This window comes from Penicillium robsamsonii (assembly GCF_028829455.1).
Source record: "Penicillium robsamsonii strain IBT 29466 chromosome Unknown utg000007l_segment0_segment0, whole genome shotgun sequence".
Lineage (NCBI taxonomy): Eukaryota > Fungi > Ascomycota > Eurotiomycetes > Eurotiales > Aspergillaceae > Penicillium > Penicillium robsamsonii.
The window spans coordinates 168,940-189,376 of NW_026643225.1; the positions used below are offsets into that span (position 1 = coordinate 168,940).

General features: G+C 49.1%; 8 protein-coding genes across 8 annotated transcripts; 4 read left to right on the top strand and 4 right to left on the bottom strand.

Moving 5' to 3' along the window:
• Positions 1-509: 509 nt before the first annotated feature.
• N7447_010343 (E1 ubiquitin-activating protein AOS1) lies at positions 510-1,841 on the top strand (the record flags this gene model as incomplete). The annotated part of the gene is made up of 4 exons (XM_057234605.1): positions 510-546; positions 595-652; positions 700-886; positions 942-1,841. The coding sequence occupies 4 exons, from the start codon at positions 510-512 to the stop codon at positions 1,839-1,841; spliced, it is 1,182 nt and encodes a 393-aa protein (XP_057080825.1).
• A 334-nt stretch (positions 1,842-2,175) lies between these two features.
• N7447_010344 (Ytp1 family protein) lies at positions 2,176-3,795 on the bottom strand (the record flags this gene model as incomplete). Its single annotated transcript, XM_057234606.1, has 5 exons — positions 2,176-2,423; positions 2,483-2,612; positions 2,668-3,498; positions 3,556-3,633; positions 3,682-3,795. 5 exons carry the CDS (start codon positions 3,793-3,795, stop codon positions 2,176-2,178), a joined length of 1,401 nt encoding a protein of 466 aa, XP_057080826.1.
• Positions 3,796-4,186: 391 nt separating this feature from the next.
• N7447_010345 (SWI5/SAE3 family protein) lies at positions 4,187-4,637 on the top strand (the record flags this gene model as incomplete). The annotated part of the gene is made up of 3 exons (XM_057234607.1): positions 4,187-4,234; positions 4,288-4,373; positions 4,478-4,637. The coding sequence occupies 3 exons, from the start codon at positions 4,187-4,189 to the stop codon at positions 4,635-4,637; spliced, it is 294 nt and encodes a 97-aa protein (XP_057080827.1).
• Positions 4,638-5,008: 371 nt separating this feature from the next.
• On the bottom strand, positions 5,009-9,004 carry mdr1 (ABC multidrug transporter Mdr1; the record flags this gene model as incomplete). The annotated part of the gene is made up of 1 exon (XM_057234608.1): positions 5,009-9,004. The coding sequence occupies one exon, from the start codon at positions 9,002-9,004 to the stop codon at positions 5,009-5,011; it is 3,996 nt and encodes a 1,331-aa protein (XP_057080828.1).
• A 1,831-nt stretch (positions 9,005-10,835) lies between these two features.
• Positions 10,836-12,493, top strand: N7447_010347 (60S ribosomal eL39 domain-containing protein; the record flags this gene model as incomplete). The annotated part of the gene is made up of 7 exons (XM_057234609.1): positions 10,836-10,974; positions 11,003-11,039; positions 11,064-11,190; positions 11,244-11,306; positions 11,882-12,088; positions 12,144-12,244; positions 12,286-12,493. The coding sequence occupies 7 exons, from the start codon at positions 10,836-10,838 to the stop codon at positions 12,491-12,493; spliced, it is 882 nt and encodes a 293-aa protein (XP_057080829.1).
• A 966-nt stretch (positions 12,494-13,459) lies between these two features.
• skpA (SCF ubiquitin ligase subunit skpA) lies at positions 13,460-14,163 on the bottom strand (the record flags this gene model as incomplete). Its single annotated transcript, XM_057234610.1, has 5 exons — positions 13,460-13,466; positions 13,521-13,690; positions 13,742-13,909; positions 13,970-14,055; positions 14,115-14,163. The coding sequence occupies 5 exons, from the start codon at positions 14,161-14,163 to the stop codon at positions 13,460-13,462; spliced, it is 480 nt and encodes a 159-aa protein (XP_057080830.1).
• A 939-nt stretch (positions 14,164-15,102) lies between these two features.
• On the top strand, positions 15,103-16,971 carry smp3 (glycosylphosphatidylinositol-alpha 1,2 mannosyltransferase smp3; the record flags this gene model as incomplete). Its single annotated transcript, XM_057234611.1, has 4 exons — positions 15,103-15,211; positions 15,388-15,770; positions 15,821-15,948; positions 16,023-16,971. The coding sequence occupies 4 exons, from the start codon at positions 15,103-15,105 to the stop codon at positions 16,969-16,971; spliced, it is 1,569 nt and encodes a 522-aa protein (XP_057080831.1).
• Positions 16,972-17,952: 981 nt separating this feature from the next.
• On the bottom strand, positions 17,953-19,503 carry N7447_010350 (putative UV excision repair protein (RadW); the record flags this gene model as incomplete). Its single annotated transcript, XM_057234612.1, has 7 exons — positions 19,461-19,503; positions 19,352-19,399; positions 19,214-19,289; positions 19,058-19,137; positions 18,661-18,993; positions 18,123-18,608; positions 17,953-18,069 (listed from the first exon to the last, which is right to left on the bottom strand). The coding sequence occupies exons 1-7, from the start codon at positions 19,476-19,478 to the stop codon at positions 17,953-17,955; spliced, it is 1,158 nt and encodes a 385-aa protein (XP_057080832.1). The 5' UTR covers positions 19,479-19,503.
• Between the last annotated feature and the right edge of the window lie 934 nt (positions 19,504-20,437).

A 20,437-nucleotide genomic window follows, 5' to 3' on the forward strand; every position in this document is an offset into this window, starting at 1 on the left:
AAGATACAAACATACATCTTTATATTATTTGCTGTTAAGTTGTGTATTAGACACGTTTCTACATGCTGACTTGATCTATAGCTTCGATAGCCTGTAGTTACCTATAACATAAAATCACCCACATCCGTGGACTCAAGCTGCAGATATTCATACATACTAGATTGAGTATTTTCTGTAAATCTGTTTATATCTCCTATCTAACTGGCATATTCTGTAAATATGTTGCAAATCAATGAGATATCTTCCACAAATTGTATACTTCTTTGTCCCCACGGCCCCACACTGTAGCTCCCGGGTCACATGACATCTAAACCGGCAACTTCCAACCTTCCAACCTTCCAACTTTCGAAGATTCCTACAACTTTGCAACTTCCACTCTCATTGCATATCTCACCAAGTCGCTACCTCTTACTCAACATCAAATTCCACCCAAACACAACGGTGGGGCTTCAATCACCAAGCTCGCACCTAGGCAAGATTGTACTCTTATCTTACCCTCGATCGACAGTATGGCAGAGCAAGAGAATGCACAGTCAATCAGTGCTGGTATGGCCAATCATTCGAATCTGACCTAATATCCACTAACCCTGCCAGATGAAATTGCACTGTACGACCGACAGATCCGGCTGTGGGGCGTGCATGCACAAGAGAAGTGAGCAACCTAGCTCTCAAAACATCACATATTCTAACAACATTTAGAATCCGATCGGCAAAAATCCTCCTTATCACTGTGAAGGCTCTCGCGAACGAAGTGGCCAAGAATCTCGTTCTGGCAGGCATCGGCTCACTTACCATAATCGACCACCAGGATGTCACAGAGGAGGATCTGGGCGCACAATTCTTCATCGCTGAAGCACAAAGTGAACAGAATGTGGTTGGAAAGAATGTGAGCTACAGCCAGAGAAGTGTACCCATTGCTACCCGCTAACAAACCGCTCCAGCGCGCGGAAGTCGCAGGACCGCAAATCCACAAAATGAACCCTCGAGTCAAGCTCAATATCGACACTTCCGATGTCAAAACCAAACAACCCGATTTCTTCGCGCAATTCGATATCACAATCGCCACAGAGCTCGACTTCCTTACCAATACCACCGTGAACGCCGCCTGCCGACTAGCCAACAGACCCTTCTACGCCGCCGGTCTACACGGCTTCTACGGCTACGCTTTCGCCGACCTCATCAGCCACGATTTCGTCATCGAGCGCAACAAATCCAACATGGCCTCCGTAACCCAAGAAACACCCACCCGCAGCATCATCGACATAACCACCAAAAAAGAACAAAACGATGCTAACAAGAAAGAACCAAACAAGGTGATCGAGCTGGTCACCAAGCGCGAGGTGTACTCGCCACTAATCCTCGCAAACACCTCCCCACTGCCAGAAGAATACACACGACTCCCCCGGCGTCGCAAGCAAGTAACCCCACTGCTTAGCTGTCTGCGCGCACTGTGGGAATTCGAAAAACTACTCGGCCACCGCCCGACCTTCACTCATGAAGACCTGGAACTATTCACGAAGCTCTCGCGCGACCGACACCAGGAACTGAAGCTAGAGCCACTCACACTGGACTCTGTGTTCTTGCGGACATTCCTGCAGAACCTGGGCAGCGAGCTGAGTCCCGTTGCGGCGTTTTTGGGCGGTGCGCTGGCACAGGATGTCATTAATGTGCTCTCGGCAAGAGAGCAGCCGCTGCAGAACATGTTGCTGTTTGATGGGGAGAAGAGTATTGGGCCGATTTATTCGCTTCATCCTTTTTTCCCTGATGATGGTGTGAAGATGGCTGCTGTGCCGCCGGTTAGGAACCCGGTTACGGTTCCTGTGGCTGGACAATTGAAATAAATGAAGGTGGACAGATGGTAGGGTGGTAGGGCAATGGACTGAGATGAGCTCTTTTAAGATCATTACGAATCTCCTTTTTTTTCAATTAACTCTAGACTTAGATCTGGGTCTCATTATGTACGATAGAACGCGAGCAACCATTGATACTTAATACTTGCATGAGATTGGAAACTATGTATGATTTTGTTCGGTATAATATTAGCTACTCGAACTCAAGGCCGATTTAGAACCTGCAATGCTATTCGAACCGAACCCAACCCAACCCAGACGCCGTCACAATATCACAAAATGCACGATATACTTCCAAAAGGAATCAACAAATCATCGCAAGGCTTTAGTGATGGGCCTCTTTTCCAAGTTCCTCATCACTGTTCTTCCGGGGTCCCATAGAAGGACCATCCTCATCATCCGAAATCAAACCATGGAGCTCGAATGCCTCGGCATCTTGGATCTGTTGCGAGTTTGAGCGCGCACGACCGTTCGGGTTCCCGTTGAGAGAGGAGTACGTGGGGCCGTCCTGGTTGGTGGACTCGGAGTTGGGCCAGGCGTGGACAGCGTAGATGTGGAGGAGGATGTTGACGACTAGAAGAGAAGAATGAGTGGTTGTTTTAAGAAAAAAGCGGAATAGGGAATCAACTTACAGAGGAAGACGATGAAAGCGACGCTGTAGAGGATCAAGACGTAGGCCACGTGGGTGACGCCTGCGTTGTGTAGCATGAGCATCTGTTCCTCGGTGGCGCCCATGAAGAGGAAACCGGAGGCATAGAGTAACTGCAAAAGAAATAAGTCAGTATTATCCTATACCACGTTGACCGGAGAGACATACAAAGGGAGTCAGGTATTGGAAGCTGTTCGGCTCGGAAAGAGCAGGCTTATCCTTTAGCACGAACGAGATCTCAATGATGCGGGTCAGACCCGCCGCCATCAGGGTATACCCGAAGAGAGAGTGGACCATAGTACTGATCATCAACTGCTGGGGGTGAGCGGACATGGCATAGCCAGTCATCAAGATAACCAAAGCGGGAATGATGTTCCGCTTGGGGCGACCGCTGCGAGTCCGGCTGAGCCACATACCCAGCAGACCAGCACACCACCAGACAATTCCCATAGTGGTATGCTGGAGGTCATTGTGAACCCAAGGGGTACCCCATCGATGTTCGGTGAAAGTATTAACACATCCCCAAGCAGCGATGACGAGGGAATCGAAGAACTCCTGACTGCGTCCTGTACGACGCAACCAATACTGCCCGACAATCAAGAGGATAGTCAAGCAAATACCATACCCGATGAAAGCGGAGCCCATAATGAAATGGGCTAGACACTGACCGAGATGATCACCGCGACAGAAGCCAAGCGCGGCAATACCGCCGAATAGCATCTGCGCCCAGCTGAGGACGGGCATGACTTTGCCGATGATACCGTGTGCCAGAACGAAGATCCATCGAATACGAGCCTGGCCCGCCTTTTCCAGGTGCAGCTTGAGATAGACTCCGAGGACGACCTGCGCGACGAGCAATAGCATGAGCCAGTTTGCGACGGAGGCGTGTAGGTTCTTATCGAACTGGCGGCCTTTGTGGGCGTGGCCGAGAAAGTAGGCTAACACGGCGACTACAGTGCCGACGATTTGAACGGGGACGTGCCAGCGGGAGCGTATTATCTATTTTCTTTTGTTAGATGTGATGGAGAAGAAAGAGATAAGTCAAGGGACACATACTCCGAGAACCATTCCGGTTGGGAAGATTAAGCCAAATGCCAAACCCATGAGAATCATATGAGTCCATAGTGTTGAGTCCTGGAATCGTTAACGTTTTGCCAGATGGATTGGCGTAGTACCACGTACGATAGGATCTTGGGAGATAGGTTCACCCTGAGGAACATTATCATGGCCGCCATGGGCTAGAGCCGTGGCAGCCAATACCAATAAAGTCCATAAGGACTGACGTAGAAATGCCATGGTGTTGGTGGGGAGTTGAAAGGGAGAAGAGAACAGATGCGGATAACAGGTAAACCCAATCCGGAGGATCCGATTATGTGGGACCGGTGGAGTCAGGACAATGTTTTTTTTTTTTTATCTTCAAGGTTGAGTCAAATACATATGTAGATAGTTATTTCATTAACTGCATGTATTAACAACACATTTAACTACTGCTAACAATGAAACCCAGTCACACCAAAATCAGCGGCCCGCACGCAGAAAGTCTTGAGCTGGATTATTCAGCCGTTGCTGTGATTGGTCAGGATTAGGTATATAATTCTGGGGTACAATCGTAGATCAGAACTTCAATACTCTCCAATCTTGCCTCTCACGTATTACACAAATGCATATGCACCTAATTCCAAACAACATGGATTCAACCAAAGAGCCCAAGTCCTACAGAGACCAGCAACGAATAGTACGTCTCCAGTCTCCCCCACCTTGCACCCATGTAGCACTAACACGCCGCAGGCCGCTCTTCGCGCTTCGATTGCAAGTCTAGAAGCCAAGCACACACGACTCGAAACTGATTTAACTGCAGTGAATGTCCAGCTCATGTAAATACTCTCTAGTTCCTCTAAATACAAGCAGGATATACGGATACAGCCCTAAAGAACATGGGAACATTGCATTTTACATCTCTAACAACTGCGTTATTTAGTGGCAATCCTGATGACACGTGCAAACGCTATACCCAGCTTTTGCATGAGTACAATGATATCAAAGATGTTGGACAGGGATTGATGGGACTTCTTGCTGAAGCGCGGGGCGTGAGACAGGTTGAGGTGGAGAGGGAGTTTGGGGTTTCGGAGGAGGATTGAAGGGCTACACTGCACGGGCTTCTTCACTAATTGAAATGGCTTGAAATTATCTAAGGGGTTTGACGGAGTGGACGGAGTTTGGAGCGAAATCGGACGGCGTTGAATTGACAGCCATTGTATTCATTCATCCATTCCTACAACCCCAAGGGATGTTTTTTTATGCTTTTCTCTTTTTCACGGGGAGACAATGTACCCCGGGTTTCCGAGACTTCGCCGCTGACAACAAATAATCTATCATATGAAGAGGGAAGATTGAGGAGGTATAAGAAAGGAGATTGGTGGTGAGGTATGGAGAAATGGTGAGGGATATGAAGAAAGAAGAGGGTATGGTACATTTAAAAAAGATGTAAGAAAAAGGCAAATTAAGACAACTAGGCAGTCCTGCCAAGGGACTGGAGGTTGACCAGCTCAAAGTAGCGACCCTTGTTGCGCAAGAGCTCAGTGTGGGTACCGCTCTCGACAATCTTGCCTTGGTCGAAGACATAGATGATATCGGCCTTTTGAATGGTACTGAGACGATGAGCAACAGCAATGGTGGTACGACCGCGGGCAGCAGCATCCAGAGCAGCCTGGACAACCTTCTCAGACTCGGAGTCGAGGGCCGAGGTGGCTTCATCCAGGAGCAAGATCTTGGGGTTGCGAAGGAGAGCACGGGCAATGGCGACACGCTGCTTTTGGCCACCGGACAACATGCCTCCCTTGCTACCGACGACGGTGCTGAAGCCATCGGGGAGAGACATGATGAAGTCGTAGATGTTGGCGTCCTTGCAGACCTGGACCAGCTCCTCCTCGGTGGGGTCCTTATTGGGGCTACCGAGCAGGATGTTCTCCTTGATGGTACCCTGGTAGAGAGTGGGCTCCTGGCTGACCAGCGCGAGGTGGCTGCGGTAGGAATTGACATTGAGGTCGGCGATGTTCTTGTCATCCACGTAGACACCACCAGAAAGGGCATCGTAGAAACGCTCGAGAAGGGCAATGGTGGTACTCTTGCCGCATCCGCTGGGTCCGACAAGGGCAATGTACTGACCAGGCTGGACGGTGAGGTTTAGACCGCGGAGCACGGGCTGCTCGGGGCGGGTAGGATAGCGGAAGTGCACATCCTTGAACTCAATGGTTCCCTCGCAGTGGGTCAAATTCTCGCCCTCTTCGGACCATATGTCAATAGTGGGCCGACGCTCGAACAGTTTAAGGAACTCGGCGGCGGCGTTCTTGGCCTTGCCCATATCCGGGGAGAAGGAGAACACCGTGCCAGCGGATTGAGCACCGAACAGGATTTCACTGAAGCAGACGAAGAAGCGGAAGGTGTCGTATTCGTGGTGGCCGAGCAGGGTTCCACCATACCAGAAACCGAGGGCGACACAAAAGAAGACCAAGGCCTGGGAAGCTGCATACAAGGACGACGACTTGATTACCGAGATCAAGCTTGTGCGGCCCTGGCGATCGAGCTGAGCGTGATAGTAGGCCCAGACATCGTTCTCACGGGTAAGCGATGCCACAGTGCGAATGGCAGATGTAGCCTCGCAGGCGTAGCTGGCTGATCCTTCGTAGGCTGTCTTGGAACGTGCTTGGAACTCGGCAAGCATGTAGAAGCGGTAAAAGCCACAGCCGAGAAGAATCGGCACGACAGAAATGCAAACGAGGGCAAGCTTCCATCCGAAAGCAAGCGCGATCACAATTGCAGCGATAAGAGTTGTCGATGTCATGAGAATTGTTCCAAGAACTTGACCACTGATACCGGACAAGTGCTTAGTTTCGGTCGAGAGGAAAGAAGTCAAAGCGCCGGTGCTATTCTCCTCACGGTCAAAGAAGTTGATATCCTGTCGGAGCATGACCCGGAAAGCCTTGCTGCGGGCCTTGCAGATCAATCTCTCGGAGCTAAACGCGAAGGCGATACCGTGGACGGAGAAAGTGATGATTTGAACGATACCAACAATAAAGAACATCAGGGACCAGAAGTTGGCATCCGATCTCAGCTTGGCATACTGGTCTTTGGGCAAGGAAAGTGAGCTGATGGCTTTGGCATACAAGAAAGCTTGAGTGGGTTGACCACAGCCGGCAAGAACCGAGAAGCAAAGACCGACGACCATGAACAACCGCTCTTCCTTGTTGAATGAGGCGATAAACTTGATCAGAGTCCAAAGTGAGTACTTGTTGCCGCCTTCGGCAATCCTCTGCGCGAGAATAACGCTGGACACGGACTTGCGAGACTCCTGGCGCTGCATGGCTCCCTGGAATGTTTCAGCCTCATCCTTGAAGCCGGTTGAGCCACTAGCAATTGACTTGACACGTGCGATGTGAGACTTGGTCATGTGCTCGATGCTATCCTCATCCTCATCCACGTCCAAAGCCTCTGTGTCCTTCTCCTCATTGATGCGCTGTGCCTCGACGAGCTTGTAGTAAGGGCCGTCATGGTCAGTCAGTTGGTCGTGAGAACCCTGCTCAACAATGGATCCGTTGACGAAGACAACAATGTTATGAGCAGACTTGATAGTGGAGAGACGATGGGCAATGACAATGGTGGTGCGGCCCTCCGCAGCGCGATCAAGCGCTGCCTGGACGACACCCTCGGACTTGGTATCCAGGGCGGAAGTGGCTTCATCCAGAAGCAAAATCTTGGGGTCGCTGACCATGGCACGAGCGATGGCGATACGTTGCTTCTGGCCTCCAGACAGCAAGAATCCACGCTGACCGACGTTGGTTTCATAACCTTCGGGGAGAGCAATAATAAAGTCGTGAGCGTTGGCCATCTTGGCAGCATTCTCAATGAGCTCCTTCATCTTTTCCTCGGACTCATGCTCGAAGCGTGTTCCAATCAGACCGTGGCGAATGTTCTGGTAGATGGTTGTGCCAAACAGAACAGGTTCCTGGCTGACCAGCGAGATCTGCTGGCGTAGCCATCGCAGGTTGAGGGTCTGGATGTCATGGCCGTCCAAGAACACTTGACCACCAACTGGAAGATAGAACCGCTCGACGAGACCGACAACCGTACTCTTGCCAGAGCCCGAAGGGCCGACCAATGCGGTAGTCTTACCAGCAGGCATGTTGAGGGAAACGTCCTGCATGATTGTAACTTCGGGACGGGAGGGATAGATGTGCTTCACATTGCGGAACTCGATGTGACCCTCGACGTGGTCAAGGATGATGCCTTCATCGGAAGTAGGGTCTAGTGGGGATACACGGTCGATGGTCGCAAAGATCTTGGTGGCGGCAGCCACCGAATTGGTGAATGCCGAGGCATTGGGGCTGACATTGCCCAGGGAGAAAGATCCAATAAGAATAGCCATCAAGATGGTCAAAACATGTCCGACATCCACCTTACCATCCACCAGGAATTGGGAGCCCATCCAGAACCCGAGGCCGTAATTCATGAACATAAGTCCAAACATGACACCGACCATCACGGCGAGACTCATCTGCAGGCGCATACCCCAGCGCTCTGCGTGACGCAAGTGAGACTCGTACTGCTTCGCAAGCTTGTCCTGAGTACCGAATGCGGTCGCATTGCGGATCGAGCTGATGACTTCCTCGGCCACAGTTCCACCGGCACCGGCGCTTTCCAGGGAAAGCTTGCCGTACTTGATGATCAGTTTGGAGCCTCCACCCATGATCAAGACCAGCGCGACCATAGTTGAAGTACAGATACCAGCCAAGGGGGCATACTTGATGTATGCAATGATGAAGGCAGTCACGAAGGTGGCGACGGCAGTCAAGGTCAAACCGACCTTTTCGGAGACACCATCTTGAATGAGGTTGGTGTCGGCTGTGATACGGGTAGTGACTTCACCTGCACCAAGCTTGTCGAAGTAGGCGATATTCTGGCGCAGGATAGCTTCGAGGTAGTGCTCCCGAATCTTCTGGGTCACATGCTCTCCTGCGTAAATGAAGCCAACGGTGCTGACGTAGATGGTGACGAACTCTCCGATGCCGAGGTAGATAAAGTACAAGACATTCTTGACTAACTGGTGGTAGAAATCATCGTAGGAGATGGTGCGAAGCATCACCTTTTGGAAAACCGTAGCCAAGGAACCAAAGAGAATAGTGAAGAGGGGCAAAGCAGCACCGGCGGCGATGGCGCAGAGTGCGCTGACGACCAGGATGAGTATGTCTATGTGGGAGGCATAGCGGAAGAGACCGAAGTAGGAGATATTGACCAGAGGCGCATCCAGTTGTCGTTTCAGGATGTCCTTTTCATGCTCGGGCAAGTGAGCATAGAGCGCATCATCGTCTTCGACGACTGGAGTCTTGGTTTCGTGTTTTGTTGACGTGGATGCGGAGTCGGAATCACGCTTGTCGGTGGGCTTCTCGTTAAGCTGAGGGTCCTCCACCACTTTTTCAACGGCCGTCACACCCTCCTCGGGCTGCTGCATGTTGAAATTGGTTTGGATCTTTACTCCATGAATAAAAATGAGGATTACTCTGAAAAGAGATCTGAAGAGAATGAATGAAGGAGTGTAGGGATAACAAATATTAAGAAGGGATAAGGAGAAAATTAGAAATTAAAGATGTTTACAAAGGACAGAACAAAGGGGGTTGTACTTCGATCTTCTACTTGAGCGGGGGGGGGGGGTTTTTTTCGTGTCGGGTACTCCCAACTCCGACATCTTATGCATTATCTGGATCTTACTTCGAACTAGTACAGATATAGTAAATGCACTAATGTTTCACTTTCTATAGGACACTACATTCCTCTAGCGCATTCCTTGCCCTTTCATGGCCGTTTGACGCAGGTCCGGGTAGATTTGGCGCATGCGGCACTCTGCCTAACGCACGGAGTCCGTTTATCTACAGGGTTAACACGAAAGAATCATGCAAAACACGGACATGGATGACTGAGTCATACTTGGTCATAATCCGTGGGAACTATTTCGACCGAATTTTTAAAGTAGAGGCCCCATCTGGACCCCGATGCCCTTTATACGGATCACATAAGCTATTTTATATTTTTATTCGGCCAGTTTCATATCCGATGTCCGATGTCCGTTGCTCCGCTTGGACTGTCTCGGGTCAAAATAATTTCTATTTTTTTTACTTTTACCAAAAGAGGAAATAATTAGAAATTTTGCAACTTCTTCTCGATGTTCCTAAGATCTATGTCCACACTTGAGATGATATAAGCACATATAAATTAGGCAACCTCTTAGGAACCTTGCCACGTGGCCGATATATCGTGCCTAGACATACGTAACATCGCACTCCCCCCGGATTGTCAGGTGATAGTATCCTTCGGGCTCCAAAGCCAAGCCCATCATGAACTCAAATATCTTTTCATGCCTATGCCCTTTCCACTGGATGTCACCCCAGGACCTTCAGTTGATCATTTGGTGACTGTGCTCCCTTTTTTACAATCGAGCTGGGGGAATAGGGCACACGAAACGACCTTGCTATGCCCAGGCAACCTTTGTCGCAATACATAAAGACCACTTAGGACGCCTTGAAATTGATGATCTTACATGTATTACATTCTCTCTTTTAATCCGAAGGCCATCACTACTGTGCTACAGTATGGCGGGTAGGCTATCAGCTGTTTACCGGTATACTTCTGCTTCCTCTACTTAATTCATTATATACCAATATTATCCGTTTTCCCATGTAGTTGCGCATGTGTCATTTGGTTCTATAATCCGATTGAACTCGATTGCGTAGGCAAGGGGCCCAGTGGAATGAGAAATGGTGTAATAGAATTCCAAATAAGAACTGATGGAATGAGCCAGGTAGGATGTTTCTATTGACTTGTATCAAGTGTGGTAATAATAACGAGGTGTGGTTGGGATAATGTGAGAAGCATTCTAGAAGTGAGGTATTGATTGGGTTACCTGGCTATGTTTAAACGCCTGAAATCTCAATGATTCCCATTTCTCCATTCACCACCCACAAGGCAGTAGATCCAAAACAAGTCAGATTTCCCCAACCACCGGGCAGGGAGATTTGACAGTCATTGCTGCTAAGCAATCTCTCTGTCTACGAAAATGGAGCCAATGATGTGTCCGCATTCCGCTGTATATGATGCCTACCTGCTTAAGGTACTATTTACTGACAGTCTCATCTACAGCCCCACAGCCGTGATTCGGGGACTTCCCACTAAACGGAAAGGACCTTGACTCGTCACGGACAAGACTCTGGCAACCCTTCTTAGGTCTGGCCCTGTGGCGCACGACCTTGGCGACACAAAAGCTGTAGCGATTCTCGCAGCATTTGGTGATGGAAGGCGGCGGCATGCTCAATCGCATTGCCTCTAAAACTAGCATTCGAGGTCCACGAGTCCATCGCTCATTTCAAGTCGAAGATAAGACGCAATGTTTCGCCACAAAGGGATCTATTGTGATAGATTTCATCGCAGGTTAACCCCTCGATAAATGTTAGACCAGCCTATCCCGCGACGAGCAACAGCAAATTGCTATGCAGGTTACTGACATGATCAAGGAGCAGTCTGGTAAATTTGCAGCCTAGTCGCCTCGGTGGCGGCCCATTCCGTGGCTGGTTCTTCACAGACAATAGCGCCGGTCCATTCAAAGTTACTACGGAACTTCGGGGTTGGTTTAACCACAAGCTTGAGGTCTGTAAGCGCGTTAACCAATGTCCTAAAGATATTCCACCGCTCTAATTCAGCAATTTGTCATTGCCCATCCTGACATCAGTTCTCAAAACCTGATCCTGGACCAGCATGGAAAAGTATGGTATATTCCGGTGCATATCCCTCTGCCTTGAAAGTGCTGCGCTATTGGCCCAACAATTCTTTATTGACTTCAATGAAGCCATCCTGTCTCTTATTCCACGGTTCCCTGAGGAAGAACATCACTTGATTCTATCACATATGGATTGATTACGGCGGCATTGGCCGAATGAGGTCTTTATGAAGCTGCTTGTCTCTGTGCTATCATCGTTCTATTGCTCCAGATCTGTAGATTAACTGATGATGAATTATGAAAACACCTATGGGAATTGCTAGTTACTTCACATTTTATCCATAGCCTACGAGCTTCCAAAGTAAGTCCTCTAGGGCTATCTTGCTTATACTTGTAGTACTAAAAATAGGGCATTGCGGTTATGTGGTACCTCAATTGTTTGTAATGATCTTGATAGATACATAGGATAAGCACTGGTCTAAAAGAGGGATCACGATACTTTCGAATGCACATCGTATACCGGACTGTATAGTTGTATGAAATTGTGCAGCACATCAACACCTATAGAGCCCGACCCACTTTGCGGATTCTTGCCCCATTCGTAATTTGTTTCTGCCTCAGGCCAAAGTCCCACATCACCTGACCCAACCGAAGCGAAGCCAAGCCCTGCCGCACACAAACCATCCACATCCGAAGGTCGACCACTTCATCCGTCCATCCAACAAGCTCGCCGTCGCGATCAACCCTTCAAGATGCCGGTATGTTAACCACCCTGTTCACGCCATACTCGAAAAAAATACATTCGCCATCGTCGCCGTCCCCCTCCAAGTCAGACCTCTGAAAAATTGAGAAATAAAATTTTAACCCGTCATTTTCCACACAGAGCAACAAGACCTTCCGCACCAAGCAAAAGCTTGCCAAAGCTCAGCGTCAGAACCGCCCCATCCCCCAGTGGATCCGTCTGCGCACCGGCAACACCATCAGGTAAATCGCACCGTTCGAGACTCAAATTCATGATATCCAAGTTCGCCATTTGTGGGAAGAGTGATCCGGAAACGCGAGAGAGGAACGGGAAATACACAAGACCATCCACCCGCCGACCGCATGAACCCACGAATGGAGGAACATACACAGAAATTACACAACCGGACCGAACATATGGCTGATTACAATCTGAATAATAGATACAACGCCAAGCGCCGACACTGGCGTAAGTCGACCCTGAAGGTCTAAGCGGACCCTCAGTATTCGCAACCCTCCGTCCGGCCATTCTCAAAAAGCCCCAGTTCAGCTCGCGATGTCATATGGCAACCGAAGTGTGTCTGTGCGGGGTGGTTCAAGGGTTTTTGATTATTTCGAAACCCTCTTCATGATGTGACGCCCACACCCGAATTTCGAACAACATGCCTTCACCATGAACTTGAGAGCGCTAGTGGATGTGGAACTACTCTTGAGTGCAATTGCAAACAAAAATTCAAAAATTCAATCTTGATCCGGGGTCTTGCTTTGGGTTGTGTCTATCTTTTTTTTTCTTAATCTTCCAATGGGTCGTCATTTCTCCACGGTTCCGAGTGGGGATATGATGGATTTCCAACACGCCTAATTTATCGATATGGATGGCAGGCCCGGATTATGTTTGCAAAAGGTTTTGTTGGTGTTGGGGGCTGATCGTCTTCTTGCTGGGGGCGGGCTTGTAGGACTGGCGAGGCGGGGGATTTTCTTTTTTGATACAAAATCTGATTGAATCGAATTGAATGTCCTTTTGCCTACTTTGGGGATAGCCCTGCTGGCTGTAGATTTTGATCGGGGCGTTGCATGGGGGACATTTCGTCTGTTCCTGATCGTGATGTTACTATCCGTATCACCCTTTGTAGTACACCTTCCATCTGCATTTTATATGCTAGGTGCGTGATTCTTTTTACAAATTGCCGGTTGTCGTCATAGTAGAGATATGAGCAAGGATCGGTTTTACGACCCCGCTGTCTAATCTGGGTTCATGAGGATTATGTGTCGAATGCTATTGGCAAAGCTAGCGACTTTTTCCATATCATACCAAACAACCTTGGAAGCAAAATAGCAAAATAAACGCCCCAAAAAGTAATCACCCTACTAGACATAAGGGCTACGCTGCACATCGTGTAAACAGCCGAGAGGATATCATTTTCTGTTTTAAGAAGGACAACAGACAAACCCCATCATTTAACGGCTAGAACAGAAATGTCAGCATGATCTATCAAAGGATACCGTTGTAGCAACTTACTCCTCAGCCCACTCGTTCTCACGGCGGATCTGGTCTTCCTCCTCGGGAGTGAAGTCGTTCTGGATGTTGAACGTTTTGCGAATCTCCTCTGGGGACTTGCCCTTGATCATGTTGGCGACGGTCTTGCAGCCGACGTCAAGGAGAGCCTTGATATCCAAGTAGTTGGCAGCCTAGGAGTAGTCAATATATGCGCCTGGAGCAAGTCTGAAAACGGAACGTACGAGGATAATCTCGAAGAGCATCTCTTGATCCACCTGCATGAACTTCTGATCCCACTCATCAATATCGGTGGTCTTACGACGGTTGTCATCGTCATCGCTGGCGCTAGGAGGGTCGTTCTTGTGGTGTTCGCACCACTCGATAACCTTCTTGAGAACGGCCTCGTTAACCTGACAAAGAGGTGTAAGCTTCTAACTCTGAATTTTGGTTGTTTCCAGGTATAAACTCACGTTAGGGATAGGGATAGCCTCTCCAGAGTCGCCAAGATCCTCAAGCATGTTCTTGATCAAGACGGAGCGCTCAGCGGTGGTACGCTCTGTTCGAAAAACTGTTAGCGCCACTCGCGATGGTATCATGCGTGTAAAGTCTGCTTACCAACAGAGATATCGACTCCATCGGAGCTGGTAAGGGTGATGGCGCTCATGGTTAATAACGTTCAAGGTGGGATCTAACGTTCAGTGAAATCAGCTTTCTTGGTCACTTTGGATAGTGCGGGGTGGTTAAGTGGTGGGGACGGTACTGTGCGAGAAGAGTGTAGTAAATCTATTGGGTTCAAGTAATCAAGTCTTCGGGGTTGGTAAGAAAATAGATGTCGACAATTGAAGATGACGAGGATGTAACGAGTAGATGGCGGGTGGTGAGGTTTAAAGAGGTTCTGGGTTATCAAAGGCGGTAGGTCCTCGGGTGTATGAAGTAAGGCCAACAAGGCTCCAAACTAGCCCCCACGCCTTAGTTCCTACAGTTGCCTAAAATATACATATTTTCTTTGACTCATTGTTCGCTTCAACTCAGAGACTGTCCAGAAACATACTAGTACCCTATTAGCTTCAAGACTAACAGTCGGAGCCCCTGGCTTGAACTCCGTGCTAAGCCAGAACCAACGGCGGCCAAATCTATTCAAATCTATTGAGTTCTACCGGGGTGGCTAAAACAAATTGGATGTGTTTAACTGCAACTAGGCCATTTTAGGTAAACTATGTTCTGGGTTATACCATTCGTTCGAAGATTATCGATCTATCAATTATGCTGTATAGTGTCTTAGGGTTACTCCTACTACGTACCTTAGTACATTGGTATACTGTGCATGCGAGATCTATACGAACCAACAGGTATGTTATATATCAATCACATTGACAAAGATTTTGATGTATAAGTACATACTTAAGATATGCTAAAATATCATATCCCAATACTCTGTAGATCTGAATTTCTCGCATAATCCCCACCGCTCCAATTTACCGCTTAACGCGAGTGATATCATCGCCTAATACGCGTTTGCTTTACCTTTCTCTTAGCTCCCTCCACTCCTTTTCTCCTTTTTGTTTACATTCGTTCTATTTCTAATAATGTCCCTGGCTCAATCATGTGGCGACGAACATATTTGCTGTTACTGGTGATTCGCGTGTACTTCGCGCTCTCGCCGAGCTATCTACATCCTGATGAGAATTTCCAAGGCCCAGAGCTTTTTGCAGGTGTGTTTAACTGTCCAATTATCGTCTGATAAGTCGCGATCATACCACGACTGCGCAAACGCGTGGAAATATTTGTTGCTATTTCCCCAAAAGAAAAATACAAAAGCGCGATCCGGCAGTCCCGCGACTCCCCTATACGAGGGGAAAACAATATTGACCAGATCACCAAAATGCAGGTCGCACATTCTCATTTCCTTCAAAGTTACCATGGGAGTTCACCGTTGAACATCCCATCCGCAGCATATTCCCACTATGGGTAATCTACGAGCTTCCAATGAGCCTCTTGAAATGGTTCTATACCGAGACTGGCTCGGGCAACCCCCCACCCCACTTGGTTTACTATGCACTGCGCGGTGGAATGTTCCTGTTGAGTTTTGTACTGGAGGACTGGGCGATCTATGAACTAGTGCCTTCCCCGCGTCATCGGCGCGCGATGGTGGTGCTGGTGGCCTCGTCGTATGTCACCTGGACATATCAGACGCACACATTCTCCAACAGCCTCGAGACCCTGTCGGTTGCCTGGGGACTGGTTCTGATTCGGCGCATTGTCGACAATAAGGTGAGGGAGAAAGCTTGGAATTACACAATCCACACTAACTTAACTCCCAGCGACATACGTCCTTCTTCTCCAACGCCCTGCTCGCCTTCATCGCCGTGCTGGGTGTGTTCAACCGCATCACCTTCCCGGCTTTCCTCATATTCCCTGGCCTACAATTGCTGCCTCAGTTCATTCGCAAGTATGTCAATCTATATACACTTCACCTCAACCTCATCGACCAATACACATATGCTAACCCCGCATCCGCACCAGACCACTCTCGCTCGCAGCATTCCTTCTCTTCGGCATCCTCTTTTCCTTCGTCGCAGTCTACACAGATACAGCCTTCTACCGGCCGACAGCATCCCCCCTCAGCACTTTCCGCGACCCCATAATTACCCCCCTCAACAACCTGCTCTACAACACAGACACTTCCAACCTCGCCCAGCACGGCCTCCACCCCCATCACCAACACTTCACCGCAAACCTCTTCCAACTCCTCGGCCCAGCCTACATAGCAATGCTAGCCTCCTTCTTTAACTGGCCACTGGTGGTACCATACTGGATGCGCAATGTGCGCGCCCTCTCCGCGCTCTCCGCAACGATGCTCCTCTCTGTCTTCCCGCACCAGGAACCACGCTTCCTCCTGCCAGCTGTGCCCCTCCTCCTCAGCTGTGTCCCCATGCTCCGCTCCCGCCTCCTCCTCGTCGTGTGGGTCATCTTCAACGCAGCCATGGGTTTCCTCATGGGCGTGTACCACCAAGGTGGCGTTGTCCCCACACAGTTAGCAATGCGCGACATCGTCTCATCCAGCACTATACATCACATACCTTCCGCAACGGTGTTCTGGTGGAAGACATACTCACCGCCGCTGTGGCTTCTCGGTGGGGACAACCAGTCCACGGAGATCCAGACAATGGATCTCATGGGGATGTCAGGTGTGGAGATGATGCTTCAGCTGGAGGAGGTTGTACCTAGCTGCTCCAACCCATCGTCTGTATTCCTAGTCGCGCCTACTTCGGCCACTTTCTTGGATCCATACGCCGTGTCTGCTCGTCAGAGCCGAGAGCTGAGCTTGCAGCTTTATCCACTTTGGTCGTACCGCAAACACCTCAACCTTGATGACATGGACTTTGGCGAAGATGGGATCCTGCCGACTCTGAAACGGGTCGTTGGGCGTCGTGGGCTGGGTGTTTGGTCTGTGCGGAGATCTTGCAAATAATACACTTCTGCTTTTGCATGTTCATGAATGTACAATTTTCATGGATGGGACGTTGTGCTTTGTTCATCTTCGGTATTCGGGAACTATGTTCTCACTTGAATATGGACTGTAATCTCTCTTCTTTTTTTTTTTTTCCTGGATATTTTCGGTGCATTTTAGGGTTACCATGTCCATAAGATACCTTTTGCATTGGGGATGGGCGTCGAGTGGGTATCTTTGGGTTCTAGTCTGTTTGTACTTACACTCTACCCATATGTAAGTAGTTCAATTTATCTATTGAATATTTCTTTCCTGTGTAGGCTGGGCAGCTGGTATGAACTATCATAGGGGGAAAAGCCATAACAAACTTGTATGAAAAGACATCTCAAAAGACACCCCAAAGGCCATTAAAATGATTTCCGATAAGGAGCGATAAGGGCTAACCTGGGTACGACGTACAATTTGGAAATGCTGTGTGAGGATATATTACTCTGACGAGTTGGGCCTTGCGGGCACAAGTCCCAAGTGGAAGATATAGACTTCTCCAACCATGCAGATATATACATTCCAACCATTCGCAGGTCATCTGCACATGTCTACCTGCATATAAAATGCGCGTGACCACCAATGAAAACCACATCATTCCATATGACCAGATCCAAGTTCGCCACTTATCCCTACAGTCTTACACAACTACTCCGTACTTAGATACTCTATATGTAAGCGAACAGGTCCTATTTTGCCCATCAAGGTAGATACATAACAGGCGTAATGGGAGAGAGGGAAATCTGGGATGGAAAGAAGCCAAGTGCATACTCAGCAAGCAGAAACTCAGATACGCCAAGCTGAGCACTAATTTGTATTCATAGGAAGGGATCCAGGGGGAGGAGAGATGGGAATCAATTCAAACAGCAGCATGCTTGGTATTCATCATAGAACATAACGTTAAAGGGGGAGAAGTAGGGGAGGAAGAAAAGAAGTTGAGAGAGAACATTGGATTCTTTACTGCTCATCATCATCGGGTTGATCGAAGAGGAAGTTGGCGGCGAGGTCCTCGTTCTTGTCGCAGGCGAAGTAAGCCTGGATGACGGAATCGCGGGGGAAGCCCAGAGTGCACAGCTGGTAGTGGGTTAGTTATGAAATCATGAGAGAGAAGGGAGATTTCAACATACACGCTCAATCGCATCGCGCTCTTCTTCCGTAACCGAGATAGCCTGTGCGCCGGGTGGGAGAGCACCCTCCTCGTCCTCGAGTTCCTCACCCAGAAGCTGCAGGAATTGATCGGAGTTCTGTCCAATGATTGATGCAATCTGGGGGTTCCCAGCGGCGACCTGTTGCAGGATGGGCTCGAGCATATGAGGTTGCTGTTGAACAAGCTGACGAAGCTGTTGGAAATGGGGGTTGCTGCGGAGGAACTCCAGGCTGCCGAGAGCTTCACCACCAGCGGCACCGGCATCGGCGCCGGCACCAGCAGCACCGCGAGATCGGCCACCACCGTCACCACCGGCTTGAGCGGCAGCTTCGAAGAGGTTCAGGTGGGGCTCATCCCCTCCGGAAGGAGCAGCGGGAGCAGCAGGAGCAGCACCAGTAGGGGCTGTCTCTGAGGCTTGTCGCTGTTGTTGTTGTTGCTGCTGTTCCTGGATGTTATCGGGGATACCCTATCGTGATTGTTAGCAAAGATTCAAGGTGAAACCTCCAACAAAAGCTTACGGTCAGAAGGTATTCGATGGCACGGTCAGGGTTGTAGAATGCAGCGCGCATGGCACGGTCGATATCAGTGCGTGCGAATCCCATTGCCTCCATCTGGACAACTGCTCCCTCAGCAGCAGATCCCATGGTGAGAGCGGAAGGATCTCCGAAGGCGGGACCGCTCGATGGAGCTGGAGCCGCACCGGCCGGGGAGGGGGTTGCGGGGACGGCAGACGGGGGAGGCGCAGACGCAGCATGAGGAGCCGGGGGAGCAGCGGGTGTTGACACAGGAGCTCGGGCAGCTGGGGTCGAGGGAACTTGTGAGGAAGCGGTAGAGGCGGCGGCCTTGGGTTGCTGAGTATCAATCCATTAGTTTTGGCTCGGTCGTCGGAACTCATAGACCAGGTTTATCCTATACCTTTGATGGCAAGCACACCAGGAAATCCTTCTCTTGGATGTTGTAAGATTCGACTGTCTTGTCATCCTGAAGGATCTTTCCTACAAAGAGAAAAAAATCGATGGTTAGCCACAGCGCCGTGGATGGAGATTCGCCTATCAGGGGGGAAATACGAACCAGAGTAGATGACCTTCATGCGCTCTGCCTCATATTCGCCTTTCTCTTGGGCGATTTTGACCTTGACCTCGCGAACCTAAACAGATGAGCCCCGCACTCGATGACGCCGCCTACTTATAGCAAAGGGAACAAACGTACAGTCTCAGAAGGTTCGACATCGATGACAAACTTCTCCTGCTTCAAGTCCTGTGATCGATGATTGTCAGCGGTCTGTGGTTGTGAGGACCCCGTAGGCAAGTTTTCATACCTTGAAAGTGAGCTTCATTTTGCCGCTTTTGAGTAAAACCAGAGGGGGAAAAAAAGGCAGGGAGAATATATGGCGAATTGAGATAGGAGATAGGGGAGAGTAGTTGATGCAAAGGATCCTCTCAGCGATAAAGTCGAAGAAAAGTCGAAGAGAATGAAAAGAAAGTAGGAGGGGAGCATTCAAAGTGACGACGATAGCAAACCAGTACGGTGACCGCCTTCGGATTTACCGCCACTACTTCTCTACCAGACGAACAACTTCCTAGGGCAACTTGCAACTTCAAAGATTTTGATATTAGGCTATTATTGTTCTTTATGTGCACAGTTCACCCTCTATACGGTGCACATATCCTCTTAAAAAGATTCAGGTCTGTCAATCCGATTTGATTCTAAGCTGGTTGCCTGTTGGCGCCTCGATGACAACATCTCAGGCAGACATCGAGAATAGGTCGGAGTTGCAGATCTGTGTCCAACTTGGGTCCTCAATGGTACTGCCATTCGAGAAAGAATTTTCGGCACTTTGAACTCCTATATAGCACAGTAAGCGCCACTATTGCCTCTCAAGTAAGTAGCACGGACGTTCTACATTGCACCTATTGTACCCACACGAGAAGATGCATATGTGAGATCCACAAAATACACCATCTATTAATTAAAATTGACAAATTATGTCAATTGCATACGCCAGATGTCTTCACGCAACATTGAAGGAATTGACCGAATCACAGGTAGACAATCCAAACTATATACTCCATACTTCCTGCACGACAGGTCATGATATCCCGTCTACTTGGTATAGAATATGGATCTATAAAATCTACAAAGTAAAAAGTACAAAGCACAAAGTACAATTTTGAATTTTTCTGAACTTACACTGTACTTAGCTCTGGTCTAGCCGAGATTCAGCGGGAGATTTTCCCTTGCAAGGGGGAGAGATATATCACATCCGGTCCGCACTATTGGGGTCGAGACGAGATC